Source organism: Galleria mellonella, unplaced genomic scaffold, assembly GCF_026898425.1.
Source record: "Galleria mellonella isolate WM207_F2 unplaced genomic scaffold, CSIRO_AGI_GalMel_v1 utg312, whole genome shotgun sequence".
Lineage (NCBI taxonomy): Eukaryota > Metazoa > Arthropoda > Insecta > Lepidoptera > Pyralidae > Galleria > Galleria mellonella.
Genome location: NW_026442074.1, coordinates 6,366,341 through 6,382,675, shown reverse-complemented (window position 1 = coordinate 6,382,675; position 16,335 = coordinate 6,366,341). Strand labels below are relative to the sequence as shown.

The 16,335-nt window shown below is 31.6% G+C and overlaps 1 protein-coding gene across 2 annotated transcripts in view; it reads right to left on the bottom strand.

Moving 5' to 3' along the window:
* Nucleotides 1-225: 225 nt before the first annotated feature.
* Nucleotides 226-16,335, bottom strand: part of LOC113514985 (uncharacterized) — a 41,655-nt gene continuing 25,545 nt past the window's right edge. The window contains exons 2-3 of one of the 2 annotated variants that reach the window (XM_026899091.3): nt 4,827-4,960; nt 226-3,615 (exon numbers count right to left, since the gene is read on the bottom strand). In XM_026899091.3, coding sequence (XP_026754892.1) covers nt 3,612-3,615; nt 4,827-4,960 — 138 coding nt within the window. In that variant the 3' untranslated portion in view covers nt 226-3,611. Of the gene's footprint in view, nt 3,616-4,822; nt 4,961-16,335 lie in introns of those variants that run through there. The other variant, XM_026899092.3, reaches the window with a different exon arrangement.

The following is a 16,335-nucleotide window of genomic DNA, read 5'->3' as shown; positions in this document are numbered from 1 at the left end:
GCAACTGAACTGGCAAATATTTTGTTTTCATATTTAAATACTGAACTTTTAAATAACAAATGTTGGACTTAAAAGATCTTGATACAATTTGATTTGGGAATTGCAAGTTGAAAGACATATAAATTAAAATTTGCTAATAAAATAATCACTAAATAAATTATGATTATAGTTATACCATTAGATTAATTGGAATATGAAATGAAAGAAATGAAAAAGCATTGTTAATTAATTAAAAACTACATTTATTGAAGTAATATAAAAATTGGATACATCGTTGTCTACTCGTTGAAACCTCGCAATTTATATCTCTATATACATACGGTAATACATTAATATAATACATTTGCATAACTGCGATTACTCTCAATAATTAAATAATAGTAAAAACAAGATAACATTAATGGCACGTACAGCCTACATTATTTTCATGATAAAATACACTTCTTCTGTAGTTATTACTCTTTATTAAGACTATTTACATGATAATATTAGTTCTAAAAAGTTAAATAATCGTAAATACAGTCCTCATTGAAATACAGTAAGAGTCTTGATTATTTGAACATCGATTATTCGAATATTCGATTATCTAGAATTTTTTTACGGCTCTAATTTTTTACCTTATACCTTATACCAATTTAGAAATGGTATTATGTATCAATTGAGTAAATAGTTATTATGTAATCCATTATCTTTATAGGTCGTAATTATATCGTATTGTCTAATAATGTATATAAAACTTTCTACATAAAAATTTTTTAAATTTATTGTTTGATTTGACTTTGAAATCGAATATCCGACTTTTCGATTATACGGAATACGCCTGGTTTTATTTGAATCGGATAATCGAGATTCTACTGTATCAACTTACGAGTAATAAAATAAACGTTGAAAACGTGTTACGACATAACGAATGCAATTAAACAACAAAATTTATTATCTATCTACGTTGCTTGTTAAAATATCAACAAGCAAGCAAATACAAAAATACTAGGACGAGTAGATATGTTATACGAACTAGGAATGAAAGTATTAATCTATCAATATAAAAAATGGAGACATTTAGTGAAAAAAGGATTTTTTGAAGTGGATGAAGTTGTTAGATGACTACTTAACACAACAAAATATTCCCATAGCCGAAACAAAAAAGTTATTCTGTAATTTCAATAAGTAATAATTATGAACTAGTCTCTGAAACTGAAATTTTAATTTAATAGTTTAATCAAATTGTTATATTACGGATTAACGAAAATTTATTTTGTACTAGACTTCACAGTAATAAGTTCGTTGTAATATCAAAGTAAAATTTCAGTTTTAGAGATAGAGAATAGCTCTTCCTTATCGATCCCATATTATATGTATGTGTGTGTGCGTTACATACAGAATATAAGGATTGCAGTACTATAGACTTACGCTTATATCTTTATTAATGCTGAAATTCTCAGAAAAATAGAAAAACTTACAAATATTTGCTTTCGTTTTGAACTAATATTTCGTTTTGAGTAGGAATACCTAGTGAAATCCTAGTGGTCGTATTCATAGTAGTGAGCGCGACCACTAATTAATATTACGATAGGTTTCTATGAAAATTAAACCTCATTATTTATAAAAACTAAAACGTCCTACAAACCTATTTATGCTATTAAGGTCTTTCAAATTAAGAAATTTGTGCTAAAGAAAAAGACAATCAAAACAGATCAAATAAGTTTATAAAAAGTTTGACGTTTTATGAATAAGAGGTTTTAATCTATATAAATATAAATCATTTGCAGCACTTTAGAATGACTTTACTTATTAACCTAGTCCTTTTTTGTTGTGTTTGTAATTGTCAAGACAAGGTTTGTGTGAATGTAAATAAAAAAAAATCATACGAAATAATAAAAAAAATGTTTTAAAAGATCGTGAAAAAGTCATAAAAAAATGTATGAGTGGGACAGAAGAAAGTAACTGTAAAAGATTTGGTCTCATTTTCTTCCTTAGACACGCGTACGAAAGAAGGGCGGACAGCTAATTTTCTAATTAATGTGATTTCATCGTTACCTCTACTTCAATCTATCTATTTTACAATACCCTTCGCTTCTGTACTTATAAATATAAATTTGTAGGTATAGATTTAAGAAATTAAATTCAAAGAGGTCATGAATGGGTAGAATAACACTTTAGAGAACAATATTTTAAACTTAAAAAATACAATTTACTTATTGTTTTACCTCGAATGAAAACACGCAATACCTGTGGTCTCTTTTAATAGAACTTAATATAAACAAACGAATAATTAACCCAATTATAAGATGCTGATGTCCAATTGTAGTATAAATAAAAAGAATCAACTAATTGATTGAGTATTACTTTATATTACTAATTTCATTTAGAGGGCATTTTTTTTCTTTAATTTCCGTTGAAACAGATTATATATACAGGAACATAGATTCTTTGAATCACACTAATAATATTATAATTATATATAGACAATTCGGTTAAATTCATGATCTCATTTATCTTCCACCTTTATACGCTTATTTTTCATTAATAATTTATATAAGTGTTTAATCACAAATTAGGCACTAAATATATTAATCCAAATTACTGAAATGCATACTTTTTATCTTCTAAAGAATCACTCAATTATTGTAGATACTTTAAGCGAGTCTTTCGCAACGAATAAATCTCAGCGAAACATAATAATTGATGTACACACGTAATCTTTGTCGAAATTATCACACATGAGTGCTTTTTGCTCCACAAAAAAAAAACAGTTACTGCAATCGTAGTAAAACACAGATATTTCGACTGTATTTTGTCATAATTGAAATCACTGTTTTTTGACATATTTGGTAATTCTGAAGACATTTAAAATTAGAAAAAAAAATGTGTGACTACAAATAAGTGTTGCTTAGCAATGAAAAATGGCAACTTTAACCGTCACAAAATTAATATGGGATCAATACAAAAGTAAACACTTGCTCTCTATTGCAAAAAAAATATCAAAATGGGTTCAGAATTGGCGATGTAAATGGGTAACTTAGCGCAAAAAATAAAAGAATACAAAATTTCTACCAAGGCATCTAATAAATATCAAATATCTTTTTTCTAATGATTGTTGTAGAAACTAGCTTAATGATGTAGAAATAAGCGTGAAAAACGTAAATTAAACTTATGTACACCTCTTGAAAATATAATATCTAGGCCCGAATTCTAGTAGGCGTAGCGATTAGGATTCCTTTAAGATTTTATCAAATCGAACCTTGTTACATTAGCACAAAGTTCGATCACGTTTAAATCGATTTGCAATTGTAACACGCACTAGAATTCGGACACTGAAACGAATAAACCTAGAACTATATATAGACCGTAATATGTTCGTGACTAATCGTTACTAAGATAAAGACAATTCGATTTTACGATCGAATGTATGATCATTTATGCATCTATAACAATGCATTTGAACCTTATTGTCCAGACGTAAAGTTTGGAACAGCAGCACAAAAATATTTGGTTGGTATTATATTCGTAATTTCTATTCAGATTGGGGTATTTGAGCTTTTCAGTGGCGCAAGCGCACAGCGTGGTTATATTCATCCGAGAGATGGCACCGCGGCTGCCATGGCGTAGTGTTATCTGTAAATTAAAAAAAAACATTATAAATATATAAATTTTTAATAGACATTATAAACACAATTTTACATGGACGCCGTTTACTAATTTCATAGGATTTTTAACAAATTACTGAAGAAAAGAAAATATCGTTAAGTAATTTTTTCCAGATACATGTAAGTATGTACTTGTGTAGGTATCTTTGGTACAATTTGTAGACTAAATGGCTTATTAGATTTTTATACAACTGCACATTGAAAAGTGTAATAATTCAAAATTCATGTATGTATGTATATGGGTTTCCTTATTCCACCATGATTGCCAAAACTGAGTTGGACGTATGGGGTATCCTTAGAGGTATCCCAAGTAACATCGGCTATAATTTTCAGAAAGTAATTCATTTTTGGCTAGACGTGTTTATCAATGTATGGAAGAAAAGATATAACTGTCATATCATTATAGATTAATCGAGTGCTATACACAATCTTACAACAAAAACTACAACTTCCTTCGTCTACCCTCATTGTAATCTTTATGCACCTTACACATTGCACTTACATTGACGATAATAATAAAGACATACAGATACTATTTACCTGTAACCGTACTGCGTCATGTTCCGAAAATAAATTTTAAATTACGCGTAAAAAAACGCGTTACTTTAAAATTAACTAATGGCAAGGATGTCCCGGAAAGGGCCTTATAGGTCATTGACCCTCACTATATTGTAATAAATATTTATTATTTTAATGGTTAAAGAATAATTTATATATATAATGGTGATAATGAAGTACCTATTTTAATTTATTTAGAAAACAAAATAACAATATAGTTATTACAAAATTACACCAGGGACATTGTGCATAAGTCATCTAGACTCTAGAGGGTTCCTCTATTCTACTTTATTTCTGAATAATATATAAATCATCTTTATTCAAAAAGACTCGTTTACGATCTCTTTTAGATCGTCATTTTTATAATTCTACTGCTGAGTTCGGAATGTTATCTGCTGAGAAGAACACGCAAAAAATCTCTGTTTGAAAAGGTGAGATTTGGCAGTAAAATTCTCAGGAATAACAATGCATAAGTAAAATAGAAATCACCGTATATTCTGTGACGCTCATGGTGATTGTGTCCATAGTGAAATTTTCGTCTATCACGAATCACCACTTTCCATAACGTATTTGCCATCAGCTTATTTGCCATTCCAAGAAGTATAAAAATACAATAATTACCTGGGTGCATGCCTCGCCCTGAGCAAGTGCGGTGGTACTTCCCGCCGCTCCACCTCGTCGGGACCTAGCTGTAAACCGGCTACCAGCTGCATGATCTCTCGCTCTTTCTTCAGTTCCTCGCGACCTGACTCCACCTGGAAAATATTATAAATAAACATGAATACTTCGAACAACTAATAAAATTAGTTTTGTTAATTCAATACTGATATTATAAACGAGCGATCCGCCCCGGCTTTGCAATTTTTGCAGGCTTCCCTTTTTTACGTCAAATATATATCCCACATTAGTCGCTGATAATGCAACTCCCTATAGATAGATAAAAAAAATCAGTTAAATATTTTTTGATTTATTCATTACAAAAAATAATATTATTTTTCCTTTTTATAATATAAAATGTCGATATAACTCTCAGACTATCTGTCAGAGTTCAGATTTTTCTTCATATAAATCCATATACTAATATGTATGTTCATTATCTTGGATTTTATAATAAAATATCATGGATAAATCTCACGTTACTACGTCTCATAAAATATCACAGAAATACGTAGCGGAAAAATTCTAAAAAAACAGCTATGATCGTCAATAACTACAAAATATTCCCACTGGTTATATGATATACGTTTTATAGGACTGTAAATACCTACAAAACGATTGAAATATTTATCAATCTACGTGATCCAATTTTGTGTGGCATGCATTTTTCTTGGTACACGCATGCGTACCACTCGCATGTCGACTTGTCTCAGTTATAGATATCATGAAACGAGTCGCACGTAAAATTGCCAATCGCTAAACGCATAAATGCGTTGATTACGTTTTACAAGTCTAAGCACGTAATACTTACGCAACTTGCCACGACGCAAGAGGGTAACGCGAATACTATAAACCGCAGTGATAATTCGTTTCCTCATTGATTTGAAAAAATCCATCATCACATTTACTAATTGGCATGATAACATTCAAGCGTAGATAATCGTAGTAACCAGTTAGTAAACAGTACATAATAGAGTAGGTTCAAAGATAAAGAATTAATTATGGGTGGATTTAACCAAACCGGTCATGGTATAAGGAAGGCTGGAAAGGGATTCTTACTAATACAACCAATCCCACTGCTAGCAATATGCCCTATCATTTAGACCTCCATGTGCTTCTCCTGGAAACTATCATGCTGAATTCCAGGTGTATTCATCACGATAGGCTAATTGACCTGCCTTTTCATTCTGACCTATCATCCATCATTGGTGTCCCACTAGCGTATACCGTTAGCGCAAACGGGGTTACCATTCCATTATTATCCATTAAAAAAAAACTCCATAGTATCTGCACTCGTTTTTAATATGTACTCATTATGTGTCCTAACTTATGACAGTATAGTCTAATGACCTACCCACAAATACAATTTAAATTCGACGTAATAAAAACTGAATGTCCAAAAACGGGTAAATTAAAAAAATAACTTTATAGTTATTAAGTACTAAAATAAAGAGATCTGTAATCCTAGATGAGACAAACAGGTTTATTATTTTGTCTACAATTTTGTGATATAATAAAGGAACTTTCGGCTTGCTTACAAAATATCCTTGTTTGCTTGTTAAAATATACTTACTTATGTTAAAAAACATAAAAATTCTTTGAAATGCTTACTTCATGCTGTGTAATGCAACACTGTACCTAATACCTACCTAATGTCTAATGAAATGAAAGTTACTTCGTGAGTCAGGGAAGGCATTTCCTGTACCCATTTCATAAATCATTCTCTAAAACTATAAACTAGAGATAATAATCACGTTTTACTTGATATACATATTATGATATAAACTCAATGATATCTTGATTTTGGTACTATTACTTTCAATTAGAATTTTTTTTTTGCTTAAATGATATGAGTATGTCGTTTTTTATTAGTTATTTATTTAAAAAACAATGTACATTATGTCTGAAATTATTTAACACTGGAGAAACAAATAGTAATCATTTAAAAGCGTACTTCCAAATACGAACGATCTCATTAGAAGTTATTTTTATGACACAAATCTGAATGTCACCTTGATCTTCTCCAAAATAGGCCTCATTTCAATGTCATTCCATACACACTCATCGATTAATATTAGACATTTTTTTAATTATTCTCAGAATGTTTTTTATTAATACTGGTACATTTAAAGAATTAAAATCTAATAGTAGATATTTTGTTAGAAAGTAGATGAGGTAGAGCAAGCGTATCTAATGATTATGTCAAATTACCATTACATAGCAATAACTGGCTATATAATACAAGAACCTTGCCCACATATAAAATAGATATGATATAGAACAGAACCATATGATTAATAATAGGTATAATTAATACAGACAGCCCAAAGCAAGCACACAAAGGTAAATCTACTCTAGAGGCATTCAAATCTGAAAATGTCATGAACCCTATTATGAAACCCTGAGTCAAATATACTTGCAGTCTGTATCTTTTATAGACAAAGTATTATTATCAAACATTAAATGAACAATCAAACATTACAGCCATCGTAATCAAATCTCAATTTACAACGGACGATGGCAACAGAATAGCAAACAAGTGAAGATTCCCACGCGATGACCACACGATCACACAACTCGAAGATCCGATGACATTTCACAACAAATCTCGTATTTAATTTAAGTACTAGTTTTTACCCGCGGCTTCGTCCGTGTGATCGGAGTAAATTATTTATACATATTATTAACCGGAATATAAAGTAGCTTATTTATATTTAAAAAAATGTATGCCTATCTCTACATAATATAAAACAAAGTCGCTTCCCACCATCTGTACACATAGATTTTTTAAACTACGCAACGGATTTTAATGCGTTTTTCATTAATAGATAGAGTGATTCAAAAGAAAAGTTTTTTACGTATAGTTTAATATTGTTTTATGTTAATTTGATGAAGTATATTACGATGATTGTGGAAGATGTAGGAAGAAATCAAGTCGATTGAGAGCTTTTATCGAAAATGCTGCCTAATCCGTTTAAAATATAACAAAACAATGTAAGGTCAGATTTTTTTCTTTTATAGGTTTACAAAAAAGTCCGCGATGACATATGTCTATATTTTAAGGACAGCTTACTATTGCCATCTAATTCATACTTAACGCAACAAGCTTATGCAAAAATGTTAGCGTGTATACTCTAGTACCCATTCGAAGCCAGAATGGATAGCTAGTATGGAAATATTATTAAAATATGAAAATTAAATTTCAAAAATTACTAAGAGATTGAAAAATTTGGAAACGGACAGGACTTGAACGCGCACTTTCGACCTCATGCTGGGGCCAGCATTTTACCAATTGAACTACCGCTTCAATATTATCTTATGTGTTTCTTTATTTCAAATACCTCCATATTACATAATTGTTTCTGCCATTGAGTAGTCAAGGCACCAAGTGGTAACTAAGAGAATTCATATTTATAATATCAATAAAGATTGATTGCATAATTTATCATGACCTTTCCCTTAACCTCATTCGCTGTCCTTATTTTCCGTTTTCCCTCCACCATCTTATAGGTATAGACAGATAGAGCAACTAAAAAGTATGTTTGAACTATTAGCATATATTTATGAGTATGTGTGTGAAATTGAATCAAGACAAGCACCAATGAGTTAGTGTGTTTGTACCAATGTCATACTTTCTACCGGCTATGCAAACATTGTCTGTTTGAACATCAGTTACATACTTATCATTATGCATAACACCAATAGGTTTAATAGATAACTTGTTTTAATGAGTACTACTAATAAAATACTGATATTGCAAAATTATATGCGAACATAATAATTTATGAACAAAATGAAGAAACCGTTTAATTTCTTACAGCGCAATTTCAAAAGAATTTCACAAACTCATTCCACAAACAGGATTCGCTAGTAACAAATCCTGTTTATCCAGGATATCCATAAAACTGTCATATAACATAAACATAAAAAGAAAACTAAAATACAGGCCAGTTGAGATAGGACTGAAGAGGGTAAAAGCCCTTATAAATTAAAAATAAAAAACTATTTATAAATGATTTTATTTGGAAATCACTGCGAGCATTGACGTATTCTATTTTCAAACTATATAAATATTACGAGTATATACTCTATAATAAATGGACAGATTGATTTTGTTATTACATGTTACTGTATTACTAATTATTATATAAACTGGATATTAAATGTTATTATTTAGGTGCTTCAAATTCCAAATATTTTTTATTTACAATTTTTTATTTAAAGTAAAAAATCATGAATGAAGAATACAGTAATTATGAAACTGTTGAATGCTAAAGGGAAACCATTAAAATATTGCCCAACTTTCGGAACTACATTCACTTTTGAAAATAATAAATGTCAACATGCCACTTTTTGGATAGGGTATATACGGGTGTTTCGCAGGAAATAAAAGTTCTAGTTAATTAAAAACTTCCTACACTGGTTTATTGGAAAAAATAAAAATAATTTTCTACCGCTGCAAAGGCGAGCCTGTATAAATGTTTGCTCATACTGAAAAATTGATCAATAGTCGATCACATTATCGTCACCTTTCTCTCCTTACGGCATATTATTTGGGGTCGGTACAATATGGTCAGTCAAACAAGAACAAAGGGAGTCTTTATACGAGGACTGTCCGGAAAGTTCGGATAAAAGTGTTCTGGAATGCGAGAAGGAGGAGTGGGGAGGCCAGGTAAGCGCATGACCCCTTCCTTCTGTCCCTAACAATGCTTCAGTTCTGGTCTGACCGCCGTGCGGTGCGATGGCTTGTCACGCCATCTGTGAAGTTATCTCTTAACGAAACCCCGTCGGCATGGAGCCCGCTTCCGTTGAAGAGCAGCGCGTCGTAATCATATCGGCAAGAATGGCCGTGAAATTTTTGCCGATCTCAGAACAGTTTATGGGGATGATGCTGTGAAGGAACCAACCGTCCACAAGTGGCTAAAAAGATTCAGAGAGGGCCGAGACAATGTTGATTGTTTTTTTCGATGTTCGGGGGATTGTCCATCAAGAATTCGTCCCTCCAGGCCAGACAGTTGATGGAAAATTCTACGTCGATGTGCTCACAAAGCTCGTGTGGCACGAGTTCGTCCAGAATTGGCGCGAGAGGGGCGTTGGATTCTTCACCACGACAATGCCCCTGCCCACACCTCTCTTGTTGTCCGTGAGTTTTTGAGTAAAAATTCCATTACGGTGACCGAACACCCCCCCTATTCGCCGGATTTGGCCCCGTGTGACTTCTTCTTGTTCCCAAAAACCAAATTGGTACTTCGGGGGCGGCATTTGGGGGACATAAATGAGATAAAAAAAGCTACGACGGGGCAGCTGAGAAACCTACAACCAGAGGACTTTCAAGGAGCCTTCTCACAGTGGAAACGGCGTTGGCACAAGTGCATTATGTCACAGGGGGAGTACTTTGAAGGGGATAAAATTGATTTACCTGAATAATTGTAAAATAAAATTTTTAAAAAACTTTTATACGTACTTTCCGGACAAACCTCGTATACTTGCATATCTCTTGCCTCACTTTTGTTTCCGTTGCTACACTATTGTGCTTGCAAGGATGTGTCTTGATTTACATAGTAGGATATAGCAGTGAAATTACAGGATACAGATTCAGGATTCCTCAAGAATAGTAACGCTTGAAGGATATAATACTCGTATGAATCACAGTCTGTTTTGTAATGTTCGTGGTCCTATTTATACCTATAAGCGACTACCTTCCATCAGGTGAGCCGTGAGCTTGTTTGCCATTCTATGTCAGATTAACACAATTACTTGATATATAGCACTTGAACATGGGACCAAAAAGATTTATTTAGCCACTCTCATCCATAATATTAACCATTCATAGATTCTAATAAATCACATTCCTCATTCCTATCTCAAGGGTGGCGGCAAATATGTGACGAAAGCTGACGACCATGAAATACTAATATTACCCACACGATTTGTAACTCTGTATCACTATATAGAGTTACAAAATGATTTTTATCGACATAACACCATATCCACAAATATCAAATAGTTATAAAAAAGTATTGATCCAAAAATAACAGATTTACACTTACAAATTAAATCCGTTACTTTTAGGTAAAAAATTCTTTCAGAAATAAGACGCATCTTTGTATTTATACGAGTGTCTATGTTCTTTTATACCCTATGCTATAAAATACTTCTGCTATTTTTACTACATAAGGGGTTAATCCTTTTAGCAGTAAACTTTATACATTAAACGTAGAATTTAGGTTCTACGTAGTCGACGTGTAAGTTTAAAAACTCAAACATTACATCATAAACTTTATGTATACTGTTGTTAATCGATCTAATACCGATATTGAAGTGACAGGATTATAGTTTCACCAGCGAGATATTTAATTACGTAAATTATATAAACTGATATGTATATAAATATGTAATCATTAATTAGAATGACATGTTACCACATCCAAATAATTACTAGACAAAAAAACATAATATCTATGATTTGTAATATGTTAATGTGTCTTAAATTTTGTAATAATATTATTAGAGTTTCAGTTCTAAGTTCGTACTCATCGAGATTCCTCTATCACTTTAGTTACTACACCATCACATCTCACAGCTAGACACAAACAACAACACAAAATAAATTTAAGGAAACAATATACAAACACACTTAAAATTTTAACAGAGCATGTCTTCATATTTAACAATACAAATACCTAAATTTAACAATCCTTACTAATAAAATACAAATGAAAGTGAATTTGTTTGTTACCTTATAGCCCTAACAGCTTAAACAATTCCTATGAAATATGATATAAATGTAATATATAGCATTCAGAAGGATATAGACTACTTTTTGTCCCGTTCAGTAAACATATCCCGGTCACGCTAATGAAGTCGCAAATAAAAACTAGTAATTTTTTTTTAATCATTTATGTTATCTCGCTTTTTATGTATATTAGTATATGTTGTAATTTGTGTGCTGTAAGTAATGCAAATAAATTATCTATCTATCTATCTATCTAAAGCAAATGAATATTTAATTAAATTGTGTGAATTTCCAACCATAACGTATATCGTTCTCTTATTTTAAACCGACATCAAAAAAGAGATTGTCAATTCGGTTGTATTTTTTTTTATGTCCGTTACTTCATAACTCCATCAGATGTCATTTTCATCGACTTAGAAAATTATTTTTTATCTGAAAGGACTTTAACTTACTTGATCTCACAGAAACTTTATCGAAATCGATTCAGTAGTCTAGTTATTTAAATTCAAATACCTGGTTTTGCTACAATTGAAGTCGGTTTTATTTGTGAAAATAAATCTTAAATTATTAAACACCTAAGTACAAGAAAGTGCTCATGTTTCCAAGTTACCAAGTATTGCGATATGTACAAATCAACATGACATGCCATATTTCAAGTTTCTACGTCTATATATTACTAAAAAAATCGCCAGTGATAGACAGACGAACAGAACACGTAACCTTCGTCTGTCTGTCACAGAAGATTTATGAGGGTTCCGATTTTCCTTTCCATATAGGCATGGGAACTTCTATAAGGTTATTCATGGACTTCTATGTTTATTCAAGAGTACTTAATGAACTGTCCTAGCGTCTTCGTCCATATAACTATAATTAAAAACACTACGGTAATTAGCTGAGCCATTAAGACGGCAAACGATAACAATCAAACTTAGTATAAGTATATAAACAAAGAATAAGGCTTCACAACACCGTAGTGATTGTTCTAATGAATAATATATAAGAGAATCTTAAAATAGTAATAAAAATCCTCGAAGAACCAAAATAACTGATTTAACAAATCAACAAACATTAGTGACAATGAGTCCGCTACTAATGAGGAAGACGGCGTTAGCGTAAGTGGTGTCGCCACTCGAGAATCTCTCCTTTACGGAAACCCCTATAGGGTTTTTTAAATGGATGAAAATGGAATGGTAACCCCGCCTAATCTATCGGTGTACGCTGGCGGGGTAGAACTGAAGAATGATAGATAGTGATGAAAGAACAATTAGCCCATAGTGATGAATTCGAAAAGAATTAACCATATTTGATTTCCAGGGCATTCAGGGTGAATCACGTGAAAATCGACCTGTTAGGGTAGGCATATTGCTAGCAATGGGGCTACTAATCTCCGCTACTGACAATTCTTTAACCCACCCCTATAGGGTTTCTTTATAATATACTTCTGTACTACACCATTGATCTACTTTCAATTAATAAAGGCTACGGGGTCGCATTCCATTTGAGAGCCAGTTTATTCTTTCTTTTAATATTTACCTTCTCTTTAAAGATATGACAGCATTAAGCAAAAGAATGTTAAAAACAATTATTTTAGCATTATAATGAAATAAATGTGTTAGCCTTACCCTAACCAATAAGTCGATACCGCTACAAAAATATCAAATACAGTTCGATAGTGACGTTTGTAGGTCGGCTGTCGTTGCCCATTCACGCCTCGAAACGCGACACACCGTTCAAGGTTACAGCTTTCACGCTATCAGCTGGGATTAGCTATTTAATAGTCTATTTATATCTTAGGTCTTCTGTATAAGAGTGATTGTTGCACGCCAAAAATAATTGTCTACAATCCATCGCTAAATATTTTTAATTAATCGATAAACTGTCAAGGTTTAAAAGGGACAAATGCAAGTACCTATCCAACATTTAACTCTATTAGTTTTTTTCTATTATTGGAGAAACAAATGAGTCTACTATGCTGGTAATCAGAACTAGCAACCATATTGCTAGCAATATAGTAGAGGTTGATCTAATCAACCTTTACTTACACCATAGTTCACAAGTATAATCGAAAAGTGAAAATATCCCTACAACTCTTGAACTGCTCCTTCAATACTACTTCCTTGGTAAGCATAGTGATAAGAATAGACAAACCAATTTAACTATTTTTTAAAATAAATAGTCGTAATTAAGTTTTTAGCGAAAGAAAAAGATGAAATATCATTAACAACAACTCATATGATAAAATAAAAGTACAAAAATTAATATATATTCAACTGTTACCAATCACAAGTCCAAATCTGCCATTCAACTACGAAGAAACCCAGCACTGCAAATCTTTTCGAAACCAGCAACAACTACCTACCCATACAAAGAAAAGGAAACAATAGAAATACAAAAGCGAAATACAATGCTACTTTGAAGAACTGTTTAGAATTTTTTCTAAGTCGTTTCTTGTTTTCAATTAGGTATTTCATTGGTTTTATTCTCAAAACGACCACAGCGGCTGCTGCCTCCCAAAATGTCTGCGCGAGAAAGTAAAATACACAAAAAAGTTGCTAGGCGAGTTTCTCCCGCCAAAACCGAGATCACTGACCGATTGACATTCGATAGTGACACCCAGTGCTTCAATACTGGGAAACGGCAATGAAAAATACCTACATACGAATTTTTTTATCTCATTGTGAACTGGCCACCTGTGTGGCAATCTATAGAATAAATTAATAACTTATTTGTGGCACAAATTCCTATACTGGCGTACCCAATTTTTTTAAAGATTCTGATTTAAGATTAAATTAAAACAATTGTTAGTAAAGGTATATATAATTTGAAATTAAATACTAATTAAAAATGTTAGTTTAAAAAATGCTTGATAAGTTTATTTAAAAATTGGACTTCGTTCACTTGATAATTTATTGGCAGAGCATGATATTTAGGTATCTAATATTAAACTAATTTGTATCTACTATTACATTAAATTAAGAATATTACATATTCCACCTATTGCTATTTAATTGTTTATCATCTAAGAAGATAATGTTAGACTTACATGAATAGATAGATAGATGAAAACTTATGAAAACGAAACCTGATTAAAATATCAGAATTATTATAACCCAAATTTTTAAATGCTAGTCCATTGTATTAAACGTAGGAATTCCCATTTAGTTATGGATTTTACAAATAGTGCAACAACTTTACTATCATACTCAGATTCAACATATTGTAAATTTAAAGTACCCTTATAAGTAATTTACCTACATTACAAACTATTATATTTGTGTCATAGAAATATCTAACCGATAGATAAACCAACTAATTTACTCATAAAAGAAACTCATTAGTGGCACATAGATATCGCATAATTGCAAATCCGTTCGAGGCAATGTTTGTGGCCTTAGTATAATCTAATCCTTATAATTTGCCCAAATTATAAAATTCATTTTATATTATTTTACAACATATATGTAAGTTTTATAAGCCATTGATGTGTTTCTAATAAACATATTATTAAAAAAAATTATATGTACTAAGTAGCCCATCAATCACATCGAAAGATATAAATTTTGAAATACTTACATTTTTATTATGTAGGAAATCAAATATATTAAAATATTACATATTATACAATTAGTAGAATAACGTATATAAGTATGTAAAATTTTAAACAGAAGAGAATTTGTAATGAATGAATGAATGAATATTTTATATATCACACACTATAGTAACACAGTCTACCCGCTACGGGCATACAATATTTATATAGTACAGTAGTTTGTATGTTCGTAAATAATAAATCGCTCCTAAACGACTTGATATCCTTACTTACAAAGTATACTTTTTTTACTATTAGATAATACGTTTTACATCAAAAATAATACAAACATTTTTTTTACAACACAGGGGGCAAACGAGCATGCAGCTCACCTGATGGTAAATGACTACCGCCGCCCATGATCACCCACAACACATTGGAAGTGCCCTGAAAGTGAGGAGATACGACAAACGGCGTCTTTTTTGCGGTAAACGCGCAGACTTGTGTCTTTTTAGGGTTAAATTGGACAAAATTTTGTTCACCCCAGATCGAAACTTGATGGGGTGAAGTTTCGATTTCAGACACAAGTCTATTCCGGCACTCATCGGTATGTGCCCGCGAGATCTTTGCATGACCGGTGTATAATGCATCTCCTGTACTGTCGTCTGCATAGCAATGAATATTACTGATCTGTAACATATCATTGATATGCAGAAGAAACAGAGTCGGAGATAGTACACAGCTTTGCGGGATACCAGCATTCAAAGGTTTTAAATCAGAGCATGCTCCGTCGACTACGACCTTAATATTATAGAATTATCAATGTATCCCATATGTAACCAAATTTAATTAATTCTTATTCCTTATTATATAACTTTTATTACAGTTTTTGACATTATAGTTCAAAGGATTCAATTTCAAATGTATTTAGTAATTTAATTTTAAGGACAGTTTAGTATTTTTAATTCTTAGAATCATAACAATAACTTGTGAGTTAGTACGAACGTTAGTTGTAACATAGTAATTTATATACACTATAAAGTCACTTTATAAAATGTAGGTACCATTTTATAGGCCACGTCACGAGTATGAGCATTTCTTTCCCACGCGAAGACCAGTTACGCCGTACCACAAACACTGTTTATACCTTACACAATCTTCATTAATCAAATTAGCTTGACGAAGTAACGTTTAGTAGTCATCAGCGC